At 38.2% G+C, this 19,241-nt stretch overlaps 1 protein-coding gene across 8 annotated transcripts in view; it reads left to right on the forward strand.

The window, feature by feature from the left end:
• Positions 1 to 19,241, forward strand: part of CHL1 (cell adhesion molecule L1 like) — a 213,917-nt gene that overhangs the window by 172,129 nt on the left and 22,547 nt on the right. For all 8 annotated transcript variants that reach the window (XM_032149510.1, XM_032149515.2, XM_032149512.2 and 5 more), the window contains 4 exons: positions 10,185 to 10,309; positions 14,522 to 14,623; positions 14,818 to 15,015; positions 16,159 to 16,229. In XM_032149510.1, the coding sequence (XP_032005401.1) occupies positions 10,185 to 10,309; positions 14,522 to 14,623; positions 14,818 to 15,015; positions 16,159 to 16,229 (496 nt within the window). The remainder of the gene's footprint in view (positions 1 to 10,184; positions 10,310 to 14,521; positions 14,624 to 14,817; positions 15,016 to 16,158; positions 16,230 to 19,241) is intronic.

Here is a 19,241-nt window from a genome sequence, read left to right on the forward strand (position 1 = left end):
TTCATTATAGGGTTAACAATACCAAGTACTTAGAAAACATCAATATACAGATCACTTAGAAAATACCAAGTGCACAGTCCATTTTTGCTCTTGTGATTTGTACTACTAACTTCATTTTTTTCCTTATGACAAATTTCTGTTTTTAATTTTTGTTTTTCTTTATATCTTCTTTAAAAAATGGGATACATGAACAGAACGTACAGGTTTGTTACATAGGTATACATGTGCCATGATGGTTTGCGGCACCTATTGACCTGTCCATACCCCAAAAGTCCCTGGTATGTGTGATTCCCCTCTCTATGTCCATGTGTTCTCATTGTTCTTCTCCCACTTGTTTGCTGAGGATGATGGCTTCCAGCTTCATCCATGTCCCTGAAAAGGACATGATCTCTTTCCTTTATGGTGTATATGTACCACGTTTTCTTTATCCAGTCTATCACTGATGGGCCTTTGTGTCAGTTTCATGTCTTTACTATTATAAATAGTGCTACAATAAACATATATGTGCATGTGTCTTTATAGTAGAATGATATATATTCTCTTGGGTATATGCCTAGTAATGTGATTGCTGGGTCAAATGGTATTTCTGGTTCTAGATCCTGGAGGAATCACCACACTGTCTTCCACAATGGTTGAACTAATTTACATTCCCACCAACAGTGTAAAAGTGTTCCTTTTTTCCACTGCCTCACCAGCATCTGTTGTTTCTTGACTTTTTAATAATCACCATTCTGACTGGCATGAGATGGTATCTCATTGTGGTTTTGGTTTGCATCTCTCTGATGATCGGTCATGTTGAGCTTTTTTTCATGTTTGTTGGCCGTGTAAATGTCTTCTTTTGAGAAGTTTCTGTTCGTATTGCCCATTTTTGATGGGGTTGTTTTTTTCTTGTAAATATTTTTAAGTTTCTTTTAAATTATGAATATTAGACCTTTGTCAGATGGGTAGATTGTAAAAATTTTCTTCCATTCTGTAGGTTGCCTGTTCGCTCTGATGATAATTTCTTTTGCTCTTCAGAAGTGCTTTAGTTTGGTTAGATCCCATTTGTAAATTTTGGCTTTTGTTGCAATTGCTTTTGGCATTTTCATCATGAAGTCTTTGCCCATGCCTATGTACTGAATGGTACTGCCTAGGTTTTCTTCTAGGGTTTTTATGGTTTGGGGTTTTATATTTAAGTTTTTAATTCATCTCAAGTTAGTTTTTGTGTAATGTGTAAGGAAGGGGTTCAGTTTCAGTTGTTTGCATATGGCTAGCCAGTTTTCCCAGCACCATTTGTTGAATAGGAGATCCTTTCCCCAGTGCTTGGATTTGTCAGTTTTGTCAAAGATCAGATGGTTGTAGATGTGTGGTGTTATTTTTGAGGTCTCTGTTCTGCTCCATTTGTCTATATGTCTGTTTTTGTACCAGTACCATGCTGTTTTGGTTACTGTAGCCTTGTAGTATAGTTTGAAGTCAGGTAGCGTGATGCCTCCAGCTTTGTTCTTTTTGCTTAGGATTGTTTTGGCTATATGGGGTCTTCTTTGATTCCATATGAAATTTAAAGTAGTTTTTTTTCTAATTCTGTGTAGAATTTCAATGGTAGTTTGATGGGAATAGCATTGAATCTATAAATTACTTTGGGCAGTGTGGCCATTTTCATGATATTAATTCTTTGTATTCATGAGGATGGGATTTTGTTTTTCATTTGTTTATGTCCTTCCTTATTTCCTTGAGCAGTGGTTTGTAGTTCTCCTTGAAGAGGTCCTTTGCATCCTTTGTTAGCTGTATTCCTAGGTATTTTCTTCTCTTTGTAGCAACTTTGAATGGGAGTTCATTTATGATTTGGCTCTCTGCTGGTCTATTGTTGGTGTAAAGGAATGCTTGTGATTTTTGCACATTGATTTTGTATCCTGAGACATTGCTGAAGTTGTTTATCAGTTCAAGGAGTTTTGGGGCTGAGACAATGGGGTTTTCTAAATATAAAATCATGTCATCTGCAAACACAGACAATTTGACTTCCTCTCTTCCTATATGAATACCCTTTATTTTTTTCTTTTGCCTGGTTTCCCTGGCCAGAACTTCCAATACTATGTTGAATAGGAGTGGTGAGAGAGGGCATCCTTGTCTTGTACTGTTTTGCAAAGGGAATGCTTCCAGCTTTTGCCAATTCAATATGATATTGGCTGTGGGTTTATCATAAATAGCTCTTATTATTTTGAGATGTGTTCCATCAATACCTAGTTAATTGAGAGTTTTTAACATGAAGGGATGATGAATTTTATCAAAGGCCTTTTCTGCATCTGTTGAGATAATCATGTGGATTTTGTCTTTGGTTCTGTTTATGTAATGAATTACATTTATTGATCTGAATATGTTGAATCAGACTTGAATCCCAGAGATGAAGCTGACTTGTTCATGGTGGGTAAGTTTTTTGATGTCCTGCTGGATTCGGTCTGCCAGTATTTTATTGAGGATTTTTGCATCAATGTTCATCAGTGATACTGGCCTGAAGTTTTCTTTTTTGTTGTGTCTCTTCCCGGTTTTGGTATCAGGTTGATGCTGGCTTCACAAAATTAGTTAGGGAGGAGTCCCTCCTATTCAGCTGTGTGGAATAGTTTCAGAAGGAACGGTATCAGCTCCTCTTTGTACTTCTGGTAGAATTTGGCTGTGAATCCATCTGGTCCTTGGCTTTATTGGCTGGTAGACTATTAATTACTGCCTCAATTTCAGAATTTGTTATTGCTCTATTCAGAGATTCAACTTCTTCCTGATTTAGTATTGGGAGGGTGTATGTGTCCAGGAATATGTACCTTTCTCCTAGATTTTCTAGTTTATTTGCATAGAGGTGTTTATAGTATTCTTTGATGGTAGGTTGCATTTCTGTGGGGTCAGTGGTGATGTACCCTTCATCATTTTTTATTGTGTCTGTTTGATTCTTCTCTCTTTTCTTCTTTATCAATCTAGCTAGTCGTCAATCTATTTTGTTAATTTTTTCAAAAAAAAAAAAAAAAAACCCAGCTCCTGGCTTCATTGATTATTTGGAGGGTTTTTCATATCTCTATCTCCTTCAATTCTGCTCTGATTTTAGTTATTTCTTGTCTTCTGCTAGCTCTTGGATTAGTTTGCTCTTGCCTCTCTGGCTCTTTTAATTGTGATGTTAGCATGTGGATTTGAGATCTTTCTAGCTTTCTGATGTGGGCATTTAGTGCTATAAATTTCCCTCTTAACACTGCTTTAGCTGTATCCCACAGACTCTGATACATTGTGTCTTTGTTCTCATTGGTTTCAAAACACTTCTTAATTTCTGCCTTAATTTCATTATTTACCTAGGAGTCATTCAGGAGCAAGTTTATCAGTTTCCATGTAGTTGTGTGGTTTTGCATGAGTTTCTTAATCCTGAGTTCTAATTTGATTGCATTGTGGTCTGAGAGATTGTTTGTTATGATTTACGGTTTTTTGTATTTGCTGAGGAGTGTTTTACTTCCAATTATGTGGTGAGTTTTAGAATAAGTGTGATGTGGTGCTGAGAAGAATGTATATTCTGTTGATGTGGGGTGGAGAGTTCTGTAGATGTCTATTAGGTCTGCTTGGTCCAGAGCTGGGTTCAAGTTCTGAATATCTTTGTTAATTTTCTGTCTCATTGATCTGTCTAATATTGACAGTGGTTTTAAAGTCTCCCACTATTATTGTGTGGGAGTCTAAGTCTCTTTGTATGTCTCTAAGAACTTGTTTTATGAATCTGGGTGCTCCTGTGTTGGGTGCATATATATTTAGAATAGTTAACTCTTCTTGTTGAATTGTTCCTTTACCACTATGTAATGCCCTTATTTGTCTTTTTTGATCTTTGTTGGTTTTAAGTTTGTTTTGTCAGGGACTAGGATTGCAATCCCTGCTTTGTTTTGCTTTCCATTTGCTTGGTAAATTTTCCTCCATCCCTTTATTTTGAGCCTATGTGTGTCTTTGCATGTGAGATGGGTCTCCTGAATACAGCACACAGATGAGTCTTGTCTCCTTATCTGATTTGCCAGTCTGTGACTTTTAATTGGGCTATTCAGTGCATTTACTTTTAAGGTTAGTATTGTTATATGTGAATTTGATCCTGTCATCATGATGCTGTTTGGTTATTTTGCTCATTAGTTGGTGAAGTTTCTTCATCATGTCATTGGTCTTTATATTTTGGTGTGTTTTTGCATGACTGGTTCTGGTTTTTCCTTTCCATATTTAGTGCCTTTTTTCAGGAGATCTTGCAAGGCAGGCCTGGTGGTAATGAAATCTCTCAGCATTTGCTTGTCTGGAAAGGATTTTATTTCTCCTTCACTTGTGAAGCTTAGTTTGACAGGATATGAAATTCTGGGCTGAAAATTCTTTTCTTTAAGAATATTGAATATTGGCCCCCACTCTCTTCTGGTGTGTAGAGTTTCTGCTGAGAGGTCCATTGTTAGTCTGATGGGCTTCCCTTTGTAGGTGACCTGGCCTTTCTCTCTGGCTGCCTTGAACATTTTTTCCTTCATTTCAGCCTTAGAGAATCAGATGATTATGTGTCTTGGGGTTGATCTTCTCATGGAATGTCTTAGTGGTGCACTCTGTATTTCCTCGATTTGCATGTTGGCCTGTCTTGGAGGTTTGGGAAGTTCTCCTGGATAATATCTGGAAGTGTGTTTTTCAGCTTGTTTCCATTCTACCCATCTCCTTCAGGTACTCCAGTCAGTTGTAGGTTCCGTTTTTTTATGAAGTCCCATATTTCTTGAAGGCTTTGTTCATTCCTTTTCATTCTTTTTTCTCTAGTCTTGTCTGCACACCGTATTTCGGCAAGGTGGTCTTCAAACTCTCATATCCTTTCTTCCACTTGGTAGCTTTGGCTATTGATACTTGTGGATGCTTCACGAAGTTCTCCTGCTGTGTTTTTCAGCTCCATCAGGTCATTTATGTTCCTCTCTGAACTGGTTATTCTAGTTAGCAGCTCCTGTGACCTTTTATCAAGGTTCTTAGCTTCCTTGCATTGGGTTAGAACATGCTCAGCATGGTTTTTATTACCCATTCTCTGAAGCCTACTCCTGTCAATTCATCTGCCTCATCCTCCATCCAGTTCTGCGCTCTTACTGGAGAGATGTTGTCATCATTGGGAGGAGAGGCCTTTTGGGTTTTTAGAATTATTTTTTGTTGATTGTTTCTCATCTTCATAAATTTGTCTAGCTTCTATCTTTGAGGCTGCCGACCCTTGGATGGGGTTTTTGTGGGAGATTTTGTTGTTGATGCTGTTGTTGTTGCTTTCTTTTCTTTCTTTCTTTTTTTTTGTTTCAATGATCAGGTCCACCTTCTGTAGGGCTGCTGCAGTTTGCTGGGGGTCCACTTCAGTCCCTATTCATCTGGTTCACTCCTATGCCTGGAGATGTCACTTAAGGAGGCTGGAGAACAGCCAAGATGGGTGCCTGCTCCTTCTTGTGGGATCTCAGACCTCAAGGGTCACCAACCTGTTGGCAGTAGGATCACTCCTATATAGGGTGTCTGACAAACCCCTGTTGGAGGGTCTCACCCAGTTGGGTGGCACGGGGAATAGGACCCGTCTAACAAAGCACTTTGTCCCTTGGTGGAGGGGATGTGCCTCACTAGGGGGAAATCAACTTGTCTGGGCTGCCCGGATTCCTCAGAACCACCAGGAGGAGAGGCTGAATCTGTTGGTCTGCAGAGACCATGGCCACCCCTCCCCCTAGGGGCTCAGGCCCAGGGAGATCTGGGTTCTGTCCCTGAGCCTCTGGCTGGAGTTACTGGAGTTCCTGCAGGGAAGCCCCACCCAAGGAGGAATGATGGGTCAGGCCTGAAAAGGCATTGATTCTGCCACAGTGGGTGTGTTGGGCTGTGGGGGAAATGTCTTAGGACCGAGCCATCCAGCCTCCCTGGCTCCAGCAGGGGAGAAAGCACAGCCTCGAGCTACAGATATGAATGTTGCCTTTCCCCCACCCAGGAGCTTAGCGTGTTAGGCAGTTGTGATTCCCAGTGCTGGCTGCTGCCCCTCTTCTAAGGAGCTCAAATGGCTTAGGCAGCAGGTAGCTGCAGCTGTGGGGCTGGCCTCCCCTTCCGCCAGCAGCTCAGTAGGCTTAAGCAGATTCCAGCTGAGAGGTTGTTGAGAATCTGTGGGACTTCGGGGTTGTGATGCTAGACCCAGTGGCTTGAGTTTGTGAGTGGGGTCTTCCAATCCATGGGTTTCACAGTTCCGTGGAAAAAGCACTGTTTCCCCCGCTGGGTAGCACATTCACTTACCACCTCCCTTGGCTGGGGGGAAGGGTCTCCCCTGCCCCGTGTGGCTCTCAGGTGGACCACTGCACTACACTGTTCTTCCCTCCTCTCTGTGGATCATGCCAGCCTCCTAGTCAGTTGTTATAAGAGAAACCTGGATACCTTGGTTGCCAGGGAAGGATTCAGACACTTACTATGGTTCTTTTCCAGGGGAGCCTCCGAACACAGCTGTTTCTAGTTGGCTATCTTGGTCCTGCTCCCTGCCTCCACCTCCCCCAGCCACCACCGCCCCACTGCCTTCATTTCTTCATTCTGCTTGTGTCATTTCTGTTGCTTGCTTGGTCTATCTTGGTATTTATGTGTGAGCCACCTCTATGCAAAGGCATTGGTCTCAGCCTTGGTACTTAATTTATTCTCTCCCCTCCTTCATATATATACAAAGGTTTGCAGAAAGGCAGTGTATGTATTACAACCAGTTCTCATTGAAACACGAGATTAGTTATATATGTCTAAAGGCTACGCTTTGCAATACAGATCTCCAGCCTCAGGTTAGGTCTCTGCTGATCTGCCAACTGCTCAGATATGCCTAAATTCTGCCTCTTTTGTTACTACTGCCTGACTATCCGGGGTCTTCCATGTGACCTCTGGTCTACAGCCAAGAAGGGAATCAGAGACCCATGGCTGGTTGGTAATATGACACGTACATTTAGGCTTTGACCCCAGAAGCCCTAAGCAACCTTTTCATGCGGCCCAGTTTTACATTTCCTGCAGGATCCAAGAGCTGGCACTGAAATGAACCTCTGGCTATCTGAGTGGACTGAGCAAGTGACACAGATGTTCTGCCAATTTCCCTAAACAAGTAACAGGGATAAAGGACAATAACCTTAGCTCAGGAGAGGCCCCACGAGCAAGGAAGGCTGGGAGTAACTGCTGCTGGCTGGCCCTGACTGCTACCAAGGGCAGGCATGGAGATATAGCAGGGAGTAGAAATCACAGGTATCTGCTAAATTTCTAGAAGGCCATATCAGTAACCTCATACTTCTTACCTTCTGCTGAGACGCCTTCTCCTTATTACTACGCAGAAGACCAGAAGTTTTAACCTAAAGGGAGGTTAAACTTCTAATCAAATATACATGGTGAACAATGAGAAGTGAAAACTGCTTCTTCTCTTCTCACTTGTCCCCTTTCTTGTGCAGGGATGCAGTAAGTGCTGGGAACTGCCCCTCTGAACCATTGGACCTATGGGGCTTCATGTTATGTTAGTACTTCCCATACATGCTTTCTCTCTTTAGCCCTCACAGTAATGCTATTAGGTAGATTGAAATGCCCCCCAAGGAATTTTCTGTGGATTTCCAACCTGCAGGTGGCTATAGACCATACACTATGGTTATGAAAAATGAAATGGAGCATGGATATGAAACCAGTTTTAGAATGCATATCATGCTTAACAAAGGTAATGGGGACTGTTCATGACCTAGCCCTGCGAGAGAGACCACTGTAGCATGAAAAGTGGGATGAATATACTGATTACTAGGAGGGCGTGGGAGGAAAGGGCATTGAGAATCCAGTGGGAGGGTTTTTCCTTGGCACCAAATAGGAGCTGCTTTTTTTCCCCCTCCAGAAATAGTGACAAATGAATGAGGGAGGGGAGAAGGTGAAGATGCAAAGGTGAAGATGCAGTCACAGTGAAAGGTCTCTTTCTAACATATTAGGAAAGAAGGTAATTTGTTCAAGCAGAAAGGCAGGAGAAATGGGAGTTGGGGACATTAAAACACCAACCATGAGAAATGTGATTAGCAATAAGCCAAAAATGAATGAAATCAACTTGATTAATATTATTAGTAACACTCTCTGAGCACATACTCTGCTAGGCTGTATACACTAATCACTTTATGGGCTTTACCTCATTTAATTATCCTAAAGAGAAAGAAAATATTGTTATCCCCGTTTTTGAGATAAGATGAATTAGGCTCAATGTTTTGTTCAAGGTTGTACAAATAATAATTGATGGAACTGAGCCGCAAACACAGGTCTCCAAAGAGAGAGTTGTTTTGTCATAGTGCTTTCAGGGAAACACGAATATTACTCAGCTGAACAGGGTAAGACAACAATGGCTGCTGACACAGATTAGGGACTGGCAGACTGGATATTGCAGATGAAGGAGTTGAGTGGTTTTAGTGGATAGATTTCTCAGGCAAGGTAATTAAGCAGGTGAAGGCAAACAGAGGAAAAGCTTGGGACACAAAGATGTGAAGATGCTTTTTAGCTTCTTCTAAGAGTTCAGGTACTATGAGAGTAGAAATGATACAACTTTTTAAAGCAAAATCCAGCTGACCTATGATGGGAACATAATGTGAGAGAGAAATAAGTGATTGTTTTCTTAGGCATGGAGAATTTGGAGTTGTCTGTTACTGCAGCACAACATAGTGTGACCCTGCTAAGGCAAATAGTTGTCAGATTTTGATGTGTGACAGAATTATCAAGGCTTCATGTTCAATGGCCCTTGCCCCATCTCCAAATCCAAATGTACTTACTTGGAACCTGGACTGAGGCTGGAACATGACATTTTTAATAAGTTCTTTAGGTATACCATACCTACCACATTTCGAGGACTAGTGAGGCACCCAACCTTGAGTAATATGAGGCACCTAAGGTACATTTGTGAGACTGGAAACAAGGCATAATGCAACCATGACTTGCCAAAAAAATTGGTAGCTTTCTTCTCTGGCTTGAAGCACCCCATGCCAGGGTATATATCTTGGCAAGATTTCAGCTACTACGGGCCCTCATGCAGGGCACAAAAGCCCTATTTCAAGAGGTTATTAAAGTATATTCTTTCATCTAAGAAGGTAAATTTTTCAAAAATTGTCAGGATATGCAGTATTCTAATATTATATCAAATGGACACCTGACTAACATGACCTGAGATGTTAATTCATGTCAAAGTTTTATTATGTCTAGAATTATAGTGAGATTCTTGATTAACAATTCAAGGTAATATTGGTTGGCAAATCTTTCTATTATTGGTCTAGGAATAAGGGCTGATTCTGTCTGTAATCAAAATAACTGTTTCATTACAATGCAATTTAAAGTAGGTTTATATAATTCAAAATTCTCAGCATTTTATATGAAATGTACATAAAAATATTAATTATGTGAGCCTCCTTTCCTCCTCACAAGGATAACACTATTTAAATTATTTCAACAAAATGCTAATTATTATGAATACATTTTAAATTTTATGGAACTTGAAAAATACTTTAATAGTTATCTCAACAATGGTACAGGGTAAAGGTGAAGTTTATAAAGAAGCAATTTTCTCATAGTAAACCTGATCACAAATTGGTAAAAGAACAACTGCTAAAAAGCGAGGTGAAATGATTTGTAAAAAGAAGTACTACCCTGCCATCTACTGTTCAAATAAGTCATATGCTTTAATTGCTATCAGATCTTAATGTGCATTGTACGTGGGAGTAGAGGGGCGGAGAAAAGAGAAACTTGTGAAAAACTAAGATTATCAGACTCCATCTCAGGTATTCTGGTTCTGTGGAATGGAGATGGAATTCAGGAATCTGCTTTTGTAAGAAGCACTCCAATTGAGCCTGTGTAGGTGGTTCCCTAAACATACCTTAAGAATTACTCAAATATATCTTGGCCATTGTAAGGTATGATGCACTCTTTAAACATGCCAGGCAACACAGAGTTCCATCACTGACCCATGCAAACAGATGCTTAGATTTCATAATAATTTTTAATGTGATTGTGTTTATGGCTATGTAGACAGTTGTGTATGCTAGAATAATTCTTTATCTCCAGGTTTCAACTGTGGCATTCTCTAATCAAATTTGCATTGCTTAAAGTCGTTTTTCACTCTTAGATCATTTTCGATGAGGCATATGCATTTTTAAAAGAATTGGGTTTCTATTGTTTCTATTTTCCTTCTCATCGTGTACTCACTTTTTTTCTGATAGGATAATTATTGATGGAGCTAATTTGACCATATCTAATGTAACTTTAGAGGACCAAGGTATTTACTGCTGTTCAGCTCATACTGCTCTAGACAGTGCTGCCGATATAACTCAAGTAACTGTTCTTGGTAAGTGCACTAACTAATGAGAAATCTGTTCATTTCTTCATTTCTGATTAAATTCCGTCATTCCTGGCCAAGAAAGCTAATGATTCTTTGAGCCCCTGCACATATATTGTTAGTTTGCAATTTTTGTTTAAAAAGCAACACAATTTCAAATCCTTTCTCCTCTTTTCATATAAAATAAATTAATTAGTGCTTAATTTCTTTTCTATACATGTGTTAATTTGCCAATAGCAGTGGGAGGTAAGTGACGCTATCAGCAGAAAGAAAAATAAAGCACGCTTGAGTTCCTATCACTCTTGAGCTACTGTTTCCTGGTGTGCAAAGAAATGGGGCTGAGGAATGGAGGTGGGCTAGACTGGAGGATCTCGATAGGGGTCGAGAGGTGGATGCACGGTGGTCATCTCTAAACCAAAGGCACAGACTGAGTTCCCAGGGTTCCAGGAAGGATGGAGAGGAACTTCCAGCATTCTACAAAGGAATGTCTTTGATTTTTGTTGTTGTTGTTGCTAATGAAAGTACTAATTAGGAAACAGTGTGCACACTTCACTAGTGTAATCAATGCAATTACTCCTGAAATCACCAATGTTTAAAGCTCTTAGGCCATCTGCTGGATGTTTTCCAAAATTTCCCTTCCAGATTCACTCTCTACCAGCTGTTTGACCTAGAAAGGTTGCTTGTAAGTACAACATCAGCAAACCACTTGCCTTCCAGCTACTATTTGGTTCAGCAAGTGGAGGGCCATTTGGAGTGTTGTATTGATTCTCCCTACTCCGTCCCTGTGGACTGGCTGTGTCCCGCTGCCAAAGTCATGGCTTCTGCAGACAGGGTCTCCTCACACCATTCCTTCTGATGGGGCTCTAGCAGCCGCACACCAATATTTCAAGTCTCTCTCACACCCAACCTACTTAACATCCTGCCCACATCTTTTTAAAGACGTTTTATTAAAACGTTTTGGAACTATCCTAAATTTGTGTGAGTTATTCATTAATTTTCTGCAGGGACCCTAACAGCTACAGACATTTGTTCTGTTTCAGTGGCCACCATTTAGTCTTTCTTTTAGTTTGCAGATAGTCCTTAAAAGTATTGGTTTTGCCTACCCTTCTTTATCATATGTCTACATTAACCAGTGTTATTAACAGACCTTTGTGTGTTTAGCACTCCAGCTGTTGGGGCCCTCTGTTAGGTTCCGAACAAGGGAGGTGGTGGTACAGACTGAGGGAGAAAATTCAGTCTCTTCTGAGAAGCTGATAAAAAATGGCTCAACAGGCTGGATCTCTTCAAGTAAAGCGAATGGCCACCCTGTCTCGGGTGAAACAAATGGCCATCAAGGTTGGGTTCTAAAAATAAAAGAACAGTTTCCACTTATAGAAGGTATGGATTTGTAGAGTTGTAGAGTCGGCTCAGTAGAATTGTACCTTTAGGCAAAATGTTTGGCCATGGGTGTTTGAGCATTTTCAGGTCTTTACAAGCAGAAATGTTTAATCCCCTAGTGATGATTTCAACAATAATTCATCAGATAAAGTAGCTGAGCTTCAGATAAACTGGAATTCATCCCAGGCCCAGTGAGTAGAGGGGTAAGTGTCAGGCTCCGTGCACTTTGTCCCTGAGTATTTTGAGCAATCTCAGCCACCAAAGGGCCTGGGTCTCCTACTGCTTGGTGCTCCCCTTCTCAATTTCCTTACAAAATTTAAAAGTTCATTCTTGCGATTAGGCTGCCATTTTTGGAACTATAATTTTTTTTTAATTCTACATAAATTTTACCTACGAGTATATGTACTATTTATATATGCAGTAATCTACCAATGTTTACAGAATAAAAATAAAAATAAGTTTTGGAGAATATTATATTTAAAATTTACATTCTTTTTTTTTTAGACAAACTTCTAATTTACCAAAGCATCTCTCAACAATTGACAATAAAAAAATAATTATATAGACACATATGAGGTTTCTAAAAGACTATGTTTTACCCCCTGGAAAACAATTTTTAAAAGTATATACTTGACCCCCTTTAATCAAAAGTTATTTTTAAAAGCCTTGACATAAACATGCTTTCAGGATGTCATTTTTTAAAAGTTTCAGTTACAAGTTCATCAATTCTAGCTCCGTATGATTCTCAGAGGAGCCAGATTTTAATGTCAGATGTAATACGCAGCCTTAGTTTATTTTGGGAAGCTTTAGAAATTAGTGGACTCAGTAAATACTGAAGAGAAACCAAAGTCCTCTGAGCTCAGAGATTCTGAAACCTGTTGAAGAAATAACTTTTTATTTAAGGCTTTAATGTTTGGACACAGTCATGAACCACATTTTTTTAAAAACATGTTCTCTATTCTGAGTTGGAAACAATGCTTTTTGTCAATGTAAATTTCTAACAATCAGCAAATATTCAGGAGGAGCAATAGACGCTGCTTTCCACTTGGAGAAGAAAGAACCCATTGAAAGGCTACATTAGTTAGTATCTTCCTTTTCTCTTCTGCAAAAAGATAAAAGTCCTCCAATACTTGAGAGAATTCAAACCCAATTTTCAGAGTAAATACCATTAGAAATAAGATTTCTTTTTACTGTTGCTTTATTTTCAGAGTACTAGAATTTTCATTTTCTTTAGTACTCAAAAATTTGTGATCATTTACTTACTTAATTTTCCAGTTTCTCTCACAACATTTAACAATGCCAAATCTCCCTGTTCTGATATAAACTGCCTTCCTACTCCTTTTGAGAACTCCAGGTTAAGAGGGTATCAAAGTTGCTATAATGAAAATTCATTGTTATCAATAATGATAAAAATCCAACACAGTTGCAGGAAAGAAAGCAGAGCTTGTGTTCTCTTTTCCTATAACCATAAGACCTAATTTTTATTGCTTTAATATAATAATTATACACATGATTGAAGTAATAATATCTTTTTTCACTGATTTATTTAGTTACAAAACATTTATGAGTGAGGCACTGTGGGCAATTTAAAGCTTAATAAAATATGACCCCTATTCTTGGAGATGAATCAGGCACGTAAACAAATATGGACTGGACAAATAGAAATGATTCATCTGAGATACATCTTATTTCTCAAACTTGGGTATACCTAGTCACCATGCAAGGAACTTGTTTGCAAATGCAGATTCCTGGGCCCACCTTCCTCGGTAAGCCAGAAATAGGGCCTGGGAATTTTCACTGTTATTAACTACTCCTAAAAGAATTCTGATGTCCCTGGTCAAGGATAACCCCTTGAGACTGTAATCAGAGAAGAGGGAGGTAATATGGTCCATTGGGGAGTACATGTGAAGATGCCGCATTTTACAAAGAACCCCAGACCCCACAGGCTGATGCTATTGAACATAGTGGAGACATGGGCACAGAAAAGAAGGGTTTTTATGGAACCAAACTGGGGTCCACCTACCCAGTGCAGTAAGACCAGGTATCTATACTGAGGTTTGCAGTGGGAGAAAGGAAGACGCTTACCTGCAGGTCAGCTCATGCTTAAGTCCCAACCTCCCCAGTGGCTTGCAGGTGAGGGTATTTAAAAGCAGGAGTAAATTTCAGGAAAGCAAATGCTACAGGCAAAATAGTAAATTAGTACATTGAGGTTACACATTGGTTTATGCCTAAAAGGGTGAGCTATCTTGAAGTGGAGGTGGGGCATGGCTGACAGGTCATAGGTGGATTCAAAGATTTTCTCATTTGCAATTGGTTAAGGAAGAGAAGTTTTGTTTAAAAATTGGGAGTCAGCCAAAAAGAATATTAGCTCTGGCTCGTGGATGTGGCTCCCTTTAGGCCCTCAGGAAGAAATTTACAAAAAATGATGGTCAGAGCTCAGACTTCAGTTTCCCCTTATCTGAGGTCTCCGTGCCAGCAAATTTATTTGGTGAGAGTCTGGGTTCCAGAAAAACAACTTAGAGACATATATTTAAACGTTATCTTCAGTTTCTATAGGAGAACCAAACATCCCTGTGATTCTAGCTTCCTTGGCTAGTGTTTAAAGCTACTATTACCTCCGTTCTTATCAAGTTGTTTATTTACTTCTTAGGGCTAGCTAGGTGCCTGAATTACCCTTGAAACTCCACCTTTCCCTTGCATATGTGGGGCGGGGGGCAGGGGTGCTTCCCAGGTCCCTAAGAGGGTGGTACCTCCTCTGTCTCCGGGTAGCTGGCAATGTGTCTGAGGAAGGGAATCAGGTGAACAAAGGCAATTATCTACATTTTCCCTTCCTTTATTAATTAGATGTTCCGGATCCACCAGAAAACCTTCACTTGTCTGAAAGACAGAACAGGAGTGTTCGGCTGACCTGGGAAGCTGGAGCTGACCACAATAGCAATATTAGCGGTAGGAAGACTTGGGATAACTGTTTTCGTTACTCTAGATAGTCAAAGTTAATAGTGAAGTCATTTTTTAACCACCCTTAGTGGATTATTCTTCTTATAACATCCTTTTGAACTTTTAATATTGGGTATAAATTTTGGTATAACTTATCCATACTCCATACATTCTAATATTTTTTTCCCTGTTTATACTACCAGAGTATATTGTTGAATTTGAAGGAAACAAAGAAGAGCCTGGAAGGTGGGAGGAACTGACCAGAGTCCAAGGAAAGAAAACCACAGTTATCTTACCTTTGGCTCCATTTGTGAGATACCAGTTCAGGGTCATAGCCGTGAATGAAGTAGGGAGAAGTCAACCTAGCCAGCCGTCAGACCATCATGAAACACCACCAGCAGGTATGCAGGTTCTCACATCAGGTTTCTAACAAAATATTTGTTTGTCCCCATCTTTGAACATCTAAAAAAAAAAGATTGATAGAGTAATGTAGGATTTTAGATTTCTACAAATAGTGTTAACAGTTCTGTAAACAGCACACAAAATATTCAAAGCACATGAGTATCAGAAGTGTTACATACGAGTTTGATAAAAGCGGGAAATTAGGGGAGTGATATATGAAAAAAACATTACTTTCAGTAATTTCTGATGACTAAATACCAAGTTTAACCAGTTACCAAGTAAGTTCTAAATTAAAGCTCAATATATATGTGTCTAACATTATTAATTTTTATGCATTCAGTGTTTTTTCTTGTGTTTCAATGTCAGTCTAAATTTCCAAGATGCTTTTGAAAAAATCTCAAGGATGACTGTGCTAAAATTTGTATTACTGAATTGTTATTGATCATCAATGTGGTCATAGCATGATATTTTATTTTTCCTTGGCTAAAATAAATACTCTAGGACATAATTTCCTCTTTGGACTGAGAAAAAGCAAGTGAAGGTTATAACTGAATCAGATAGAAATTAATACTTGTGTGATTTTAGTGTATGTCAACCTTTGCACTAAACTCCACATTTAGCTATTTCTAATAAAACGAATCCATCTAAAAATATTCATGACTACTTTACAGGTTTTGTTCATTTTGATGTCCTTAAAACTTGGCTGCTGATATTAATACATGGTGTTTATTTTATTCTTCTAAAGGCAAATATTCACAACATATGTTTCTAATGACAATTCTAATAGAAAAAAAATAGAGCAGGCTTAAATTAAAATATATTTTTTTAAAAAGCAGGTTCAGAATCTTAAAAAGCAGTTTTAAAAATTTTAAAAGCAGATTGAAAATTAAGACATATATAGTAAACCATCTACTCTCCACTGGGTAATAATTATTTCACTCCAAGAAGACTATTTTACTCTTTTAAATAAAATACATATTTAAAATCTACCTTAAATCTTTTTAGGAACTGGACCAGATATAAATTAATAAGTACAATCGAACTTATTTAATTATCTGTGTTTTTTGGGGGCAGGACTTGTGATATGATGACTTACCTATGGGTTAAAAGGAAAAATAATGTTAATGTTTTTAATTTTTCAGCTCCAGATAGGAATCCACAAAACATAAGGGTTCAAGCCTCTCAACCTAAGGAAATGATTATAAAGTGGGAGGTGTGTATTTCTTAATATGTTATGTATTTCTTTGTGCTCTTTTCTCTTCCTCTTAGGTCTGCATGCTAACTACAATGATAGCACAATATTTTTTTAAGAACAAAGATAAGATTTGGAAATGAAATGAACTTGTGAGTCATCATCATCATAAATTTTAAAGATCATTGTGATTAAAATGATGTTACGAAATCGAGTTTAACACTGGTCAACAATTTAGGGAAGATTATACAGATTGATTTAGTTGTAATACATTACCAAAAGTTTCAAATTATTAATAATTTAATTAACGATATTCTAGATTCTCTTCCATTCAAAAAATACTGAAAATCTTTAATTAATTTAGTATGATCTACTAGATATTATGCATATTAAACTGATGATACCCCAAAGAATATTCACTACTCATTAAACACCAGTAGACATTTTGTATTCTCCTTTCTAATAATTCTGAGGATGATCTTGTGAAGAAAGCATCATGAACGCCTTATTCTAGATCTGGAGATGGCATCCAGGATAATGAATGTCTTGCCCATCACCACACAACCAGAAATCCACAAAGCTAGGATTTATATATGAGGATCTTTGGACTCCAAACCTCACTTTTTCCTCCTTTACATATCTCTGTTAAATGTTATTAAATAGACTTCACCATTTGAATTTTGTATAAAAATGTACATCTACCCAGATAATTTTAATTATTCTAGGGTCATTTCCAAATTCCTTCTGTAACAGTGGGGAATTTTATTTTCCCTCTACTACTTGGATGTATTTCATGACCAGTATATTGGCCTACCTAAAAGGAAATTATCATTCAACCATTCTGATGAGTAGTAGGCCTCCAACATTGAATTTATAAAATTTTGTGTAAGCATAGAACATTTTTAATGTATGCCAAAATATACTAATTTATTTCCACAACTCATTCCAGGTATAATTCTTGGAAGAATTTTAAAGTGCACAAAGTTTAGTTTGCTTTTTTCCTCATATGTTGGTCTTTGTACTCATTACACAATCACATGGCCCGTACCTGCAAAATATTTAGTCAATATTTTTTAGATCAAAGTTAGCTCTTTATTTCCACTTCAGTGAAATTAAGTTTTACAAGTTTAAGATGTGGAAAATTTTTTTTTAAAAGGTAATACATAGAAATGAAATATGTTCAATAATATTATTTCTTTCCTTGACTGTGTGGTTGTAAATAGTTACTACCACATTGTCTTGATAATTACTTAATTTATAGTCTAAAATGATGTTAGTCTTTTAGGGCATATCTGTATTATCCTCCCTTAAGTTCCATAGAAATTTTCATAAAGTAGATAATATAATTGGTTAGATATCAGTAATATTGTGTATTTGCTGGTCAGTTCCTCAGAGAAGCACATCATGTTCCATTAACATTAGCTCATTAATCCTCACTACTCCTTTGGGAGGGCTGTGGTCCATGATGGTGTCAGTCTTGTATGTCATACAGAGAAACTGGGAATCTCAGAGTTTAATGACCTCACCCAGATGCACTGGGCTGAGTAATATGGAAAAAAGGCCAGAAATCTTCAGTCTTTTTGATTACTCCTCTCACTCATAAGTCATTTTTTAGTACCCTGAAGATACACAAGATTGATTATTAATGCTCTCTTCTTGTAAGAATGAGACTGTACTAAGAAAGCATCTATGGCCAGGTGCTGTGGCTCATGCCTATAATCCCAGCACTTTGGGAGGCCAAGGCGGGCAGATCACAAGATCAGGAGTTTGAGACCAGCCTGGACAAGATGGTGAAACTGCATCTCTACTAAAAATATAAAAATTAGCCAGATGTGGTGGTGCATGCCTGTAATCCCCACTACTTGGGAGGCTGAGGCAGAAAAATCGCTTGAACCCAGGAGGTGGAGGTTACAGTGAGTTGAGATCATGCCACTGCACTCTAGCCTGGGTGACAGAGTGAGACTCTGTCTCAAAAAAAAAAAAAGAGTATTTATAATTTGTCTTTGAGGAGCAAATGATATGTAATTTAGTAATTAATTGACTAGAGGAAGGAAGTAGTCACAGGATTTGGATCTAGGCTGACAGTTACATTCCCAATATGTCCCATGGTGTCTCCTATTATCTTGATGTGTCAGAGATCTAATCACTGCTGTGACACAGCCAGTGAAGTTTAAGAACATTCATTCACTGAGTATCGTTCTGTATGGATCATCCTATAGAAAGGAGTTAGACTCCAGGTTTTTCCCAGTTTCACAATCAGATAGTATTGTGCATGAATTACCAGACCCCCTCCAGAGATGTACTCAAAATAATTCCTATCTACATAATAATGGGTCAGAGAGACATAAAAAAAAAAAAAAAGCTAATCTTTCCCCAAAGAACTAGCAATGAAGATGAGCACTAGGAACAGACTGGACATTCCTAATTTTTGTTTCTTTGTTTATGTTTTATATTTAACATTAAACATGATTCAATTTAAAGTAACATTACAATTTAACTTAATGGTAGAACTAGGCTTTTTAGTTAGCATTACCTTCAAACATTCACTTTTCATATATTAAGTGGGTCATGACTCACTCATATATTTTGAGTGTTCGAACATCGTAATGTTCTACTCGCAAAACAGGACAAAAGAATCTACTGCAACCTCGTCAGTTAAATACCTATACCAGGATAATTTTTGCTTGAGAGTTTCCATTGTTCTTAAGCATATGTATGTGAATTTTTAACTTTGCTCAGTAAAATAACACACTTCAAACTTAAAGGACACCAAAAACAAAACCAAAAGCCCAAAACCCCACTAATGTTGGGAAGCAGGAACATCTTTAATTACCTGGTAATATAATCACATCCAAGGTAGTTAACTCCTAATGGATCCAGGTTTTATTATTTATAATACAGGTATAATAAGAAGACCTACTGGCTTTAAAATGAAATTAAGTGGAATTAAATAAAATATTGTATAACATAATGACTGTAGTAGATAACAATGTATTGTATTCTTGAAAATTGTTGAGAGACTAGGTTTTAAGT

Source organism: Hylobates moloch, unplaced genomic scaffold (genome assembly GCF_009828535.3).
Source record: "Hylobates moloch isolate HMO894 unplaced genomic scaffold, HMol_V3 SCAFFOLD_4, whole genome shotgun sequence".
In the NCBI taxonomy this organism is placed as follows: Eukaryota; Metazoa; Chordata; class Mammalia; order Primates; family Hylobatidae; genus Hylobates; species Hylobates moloch.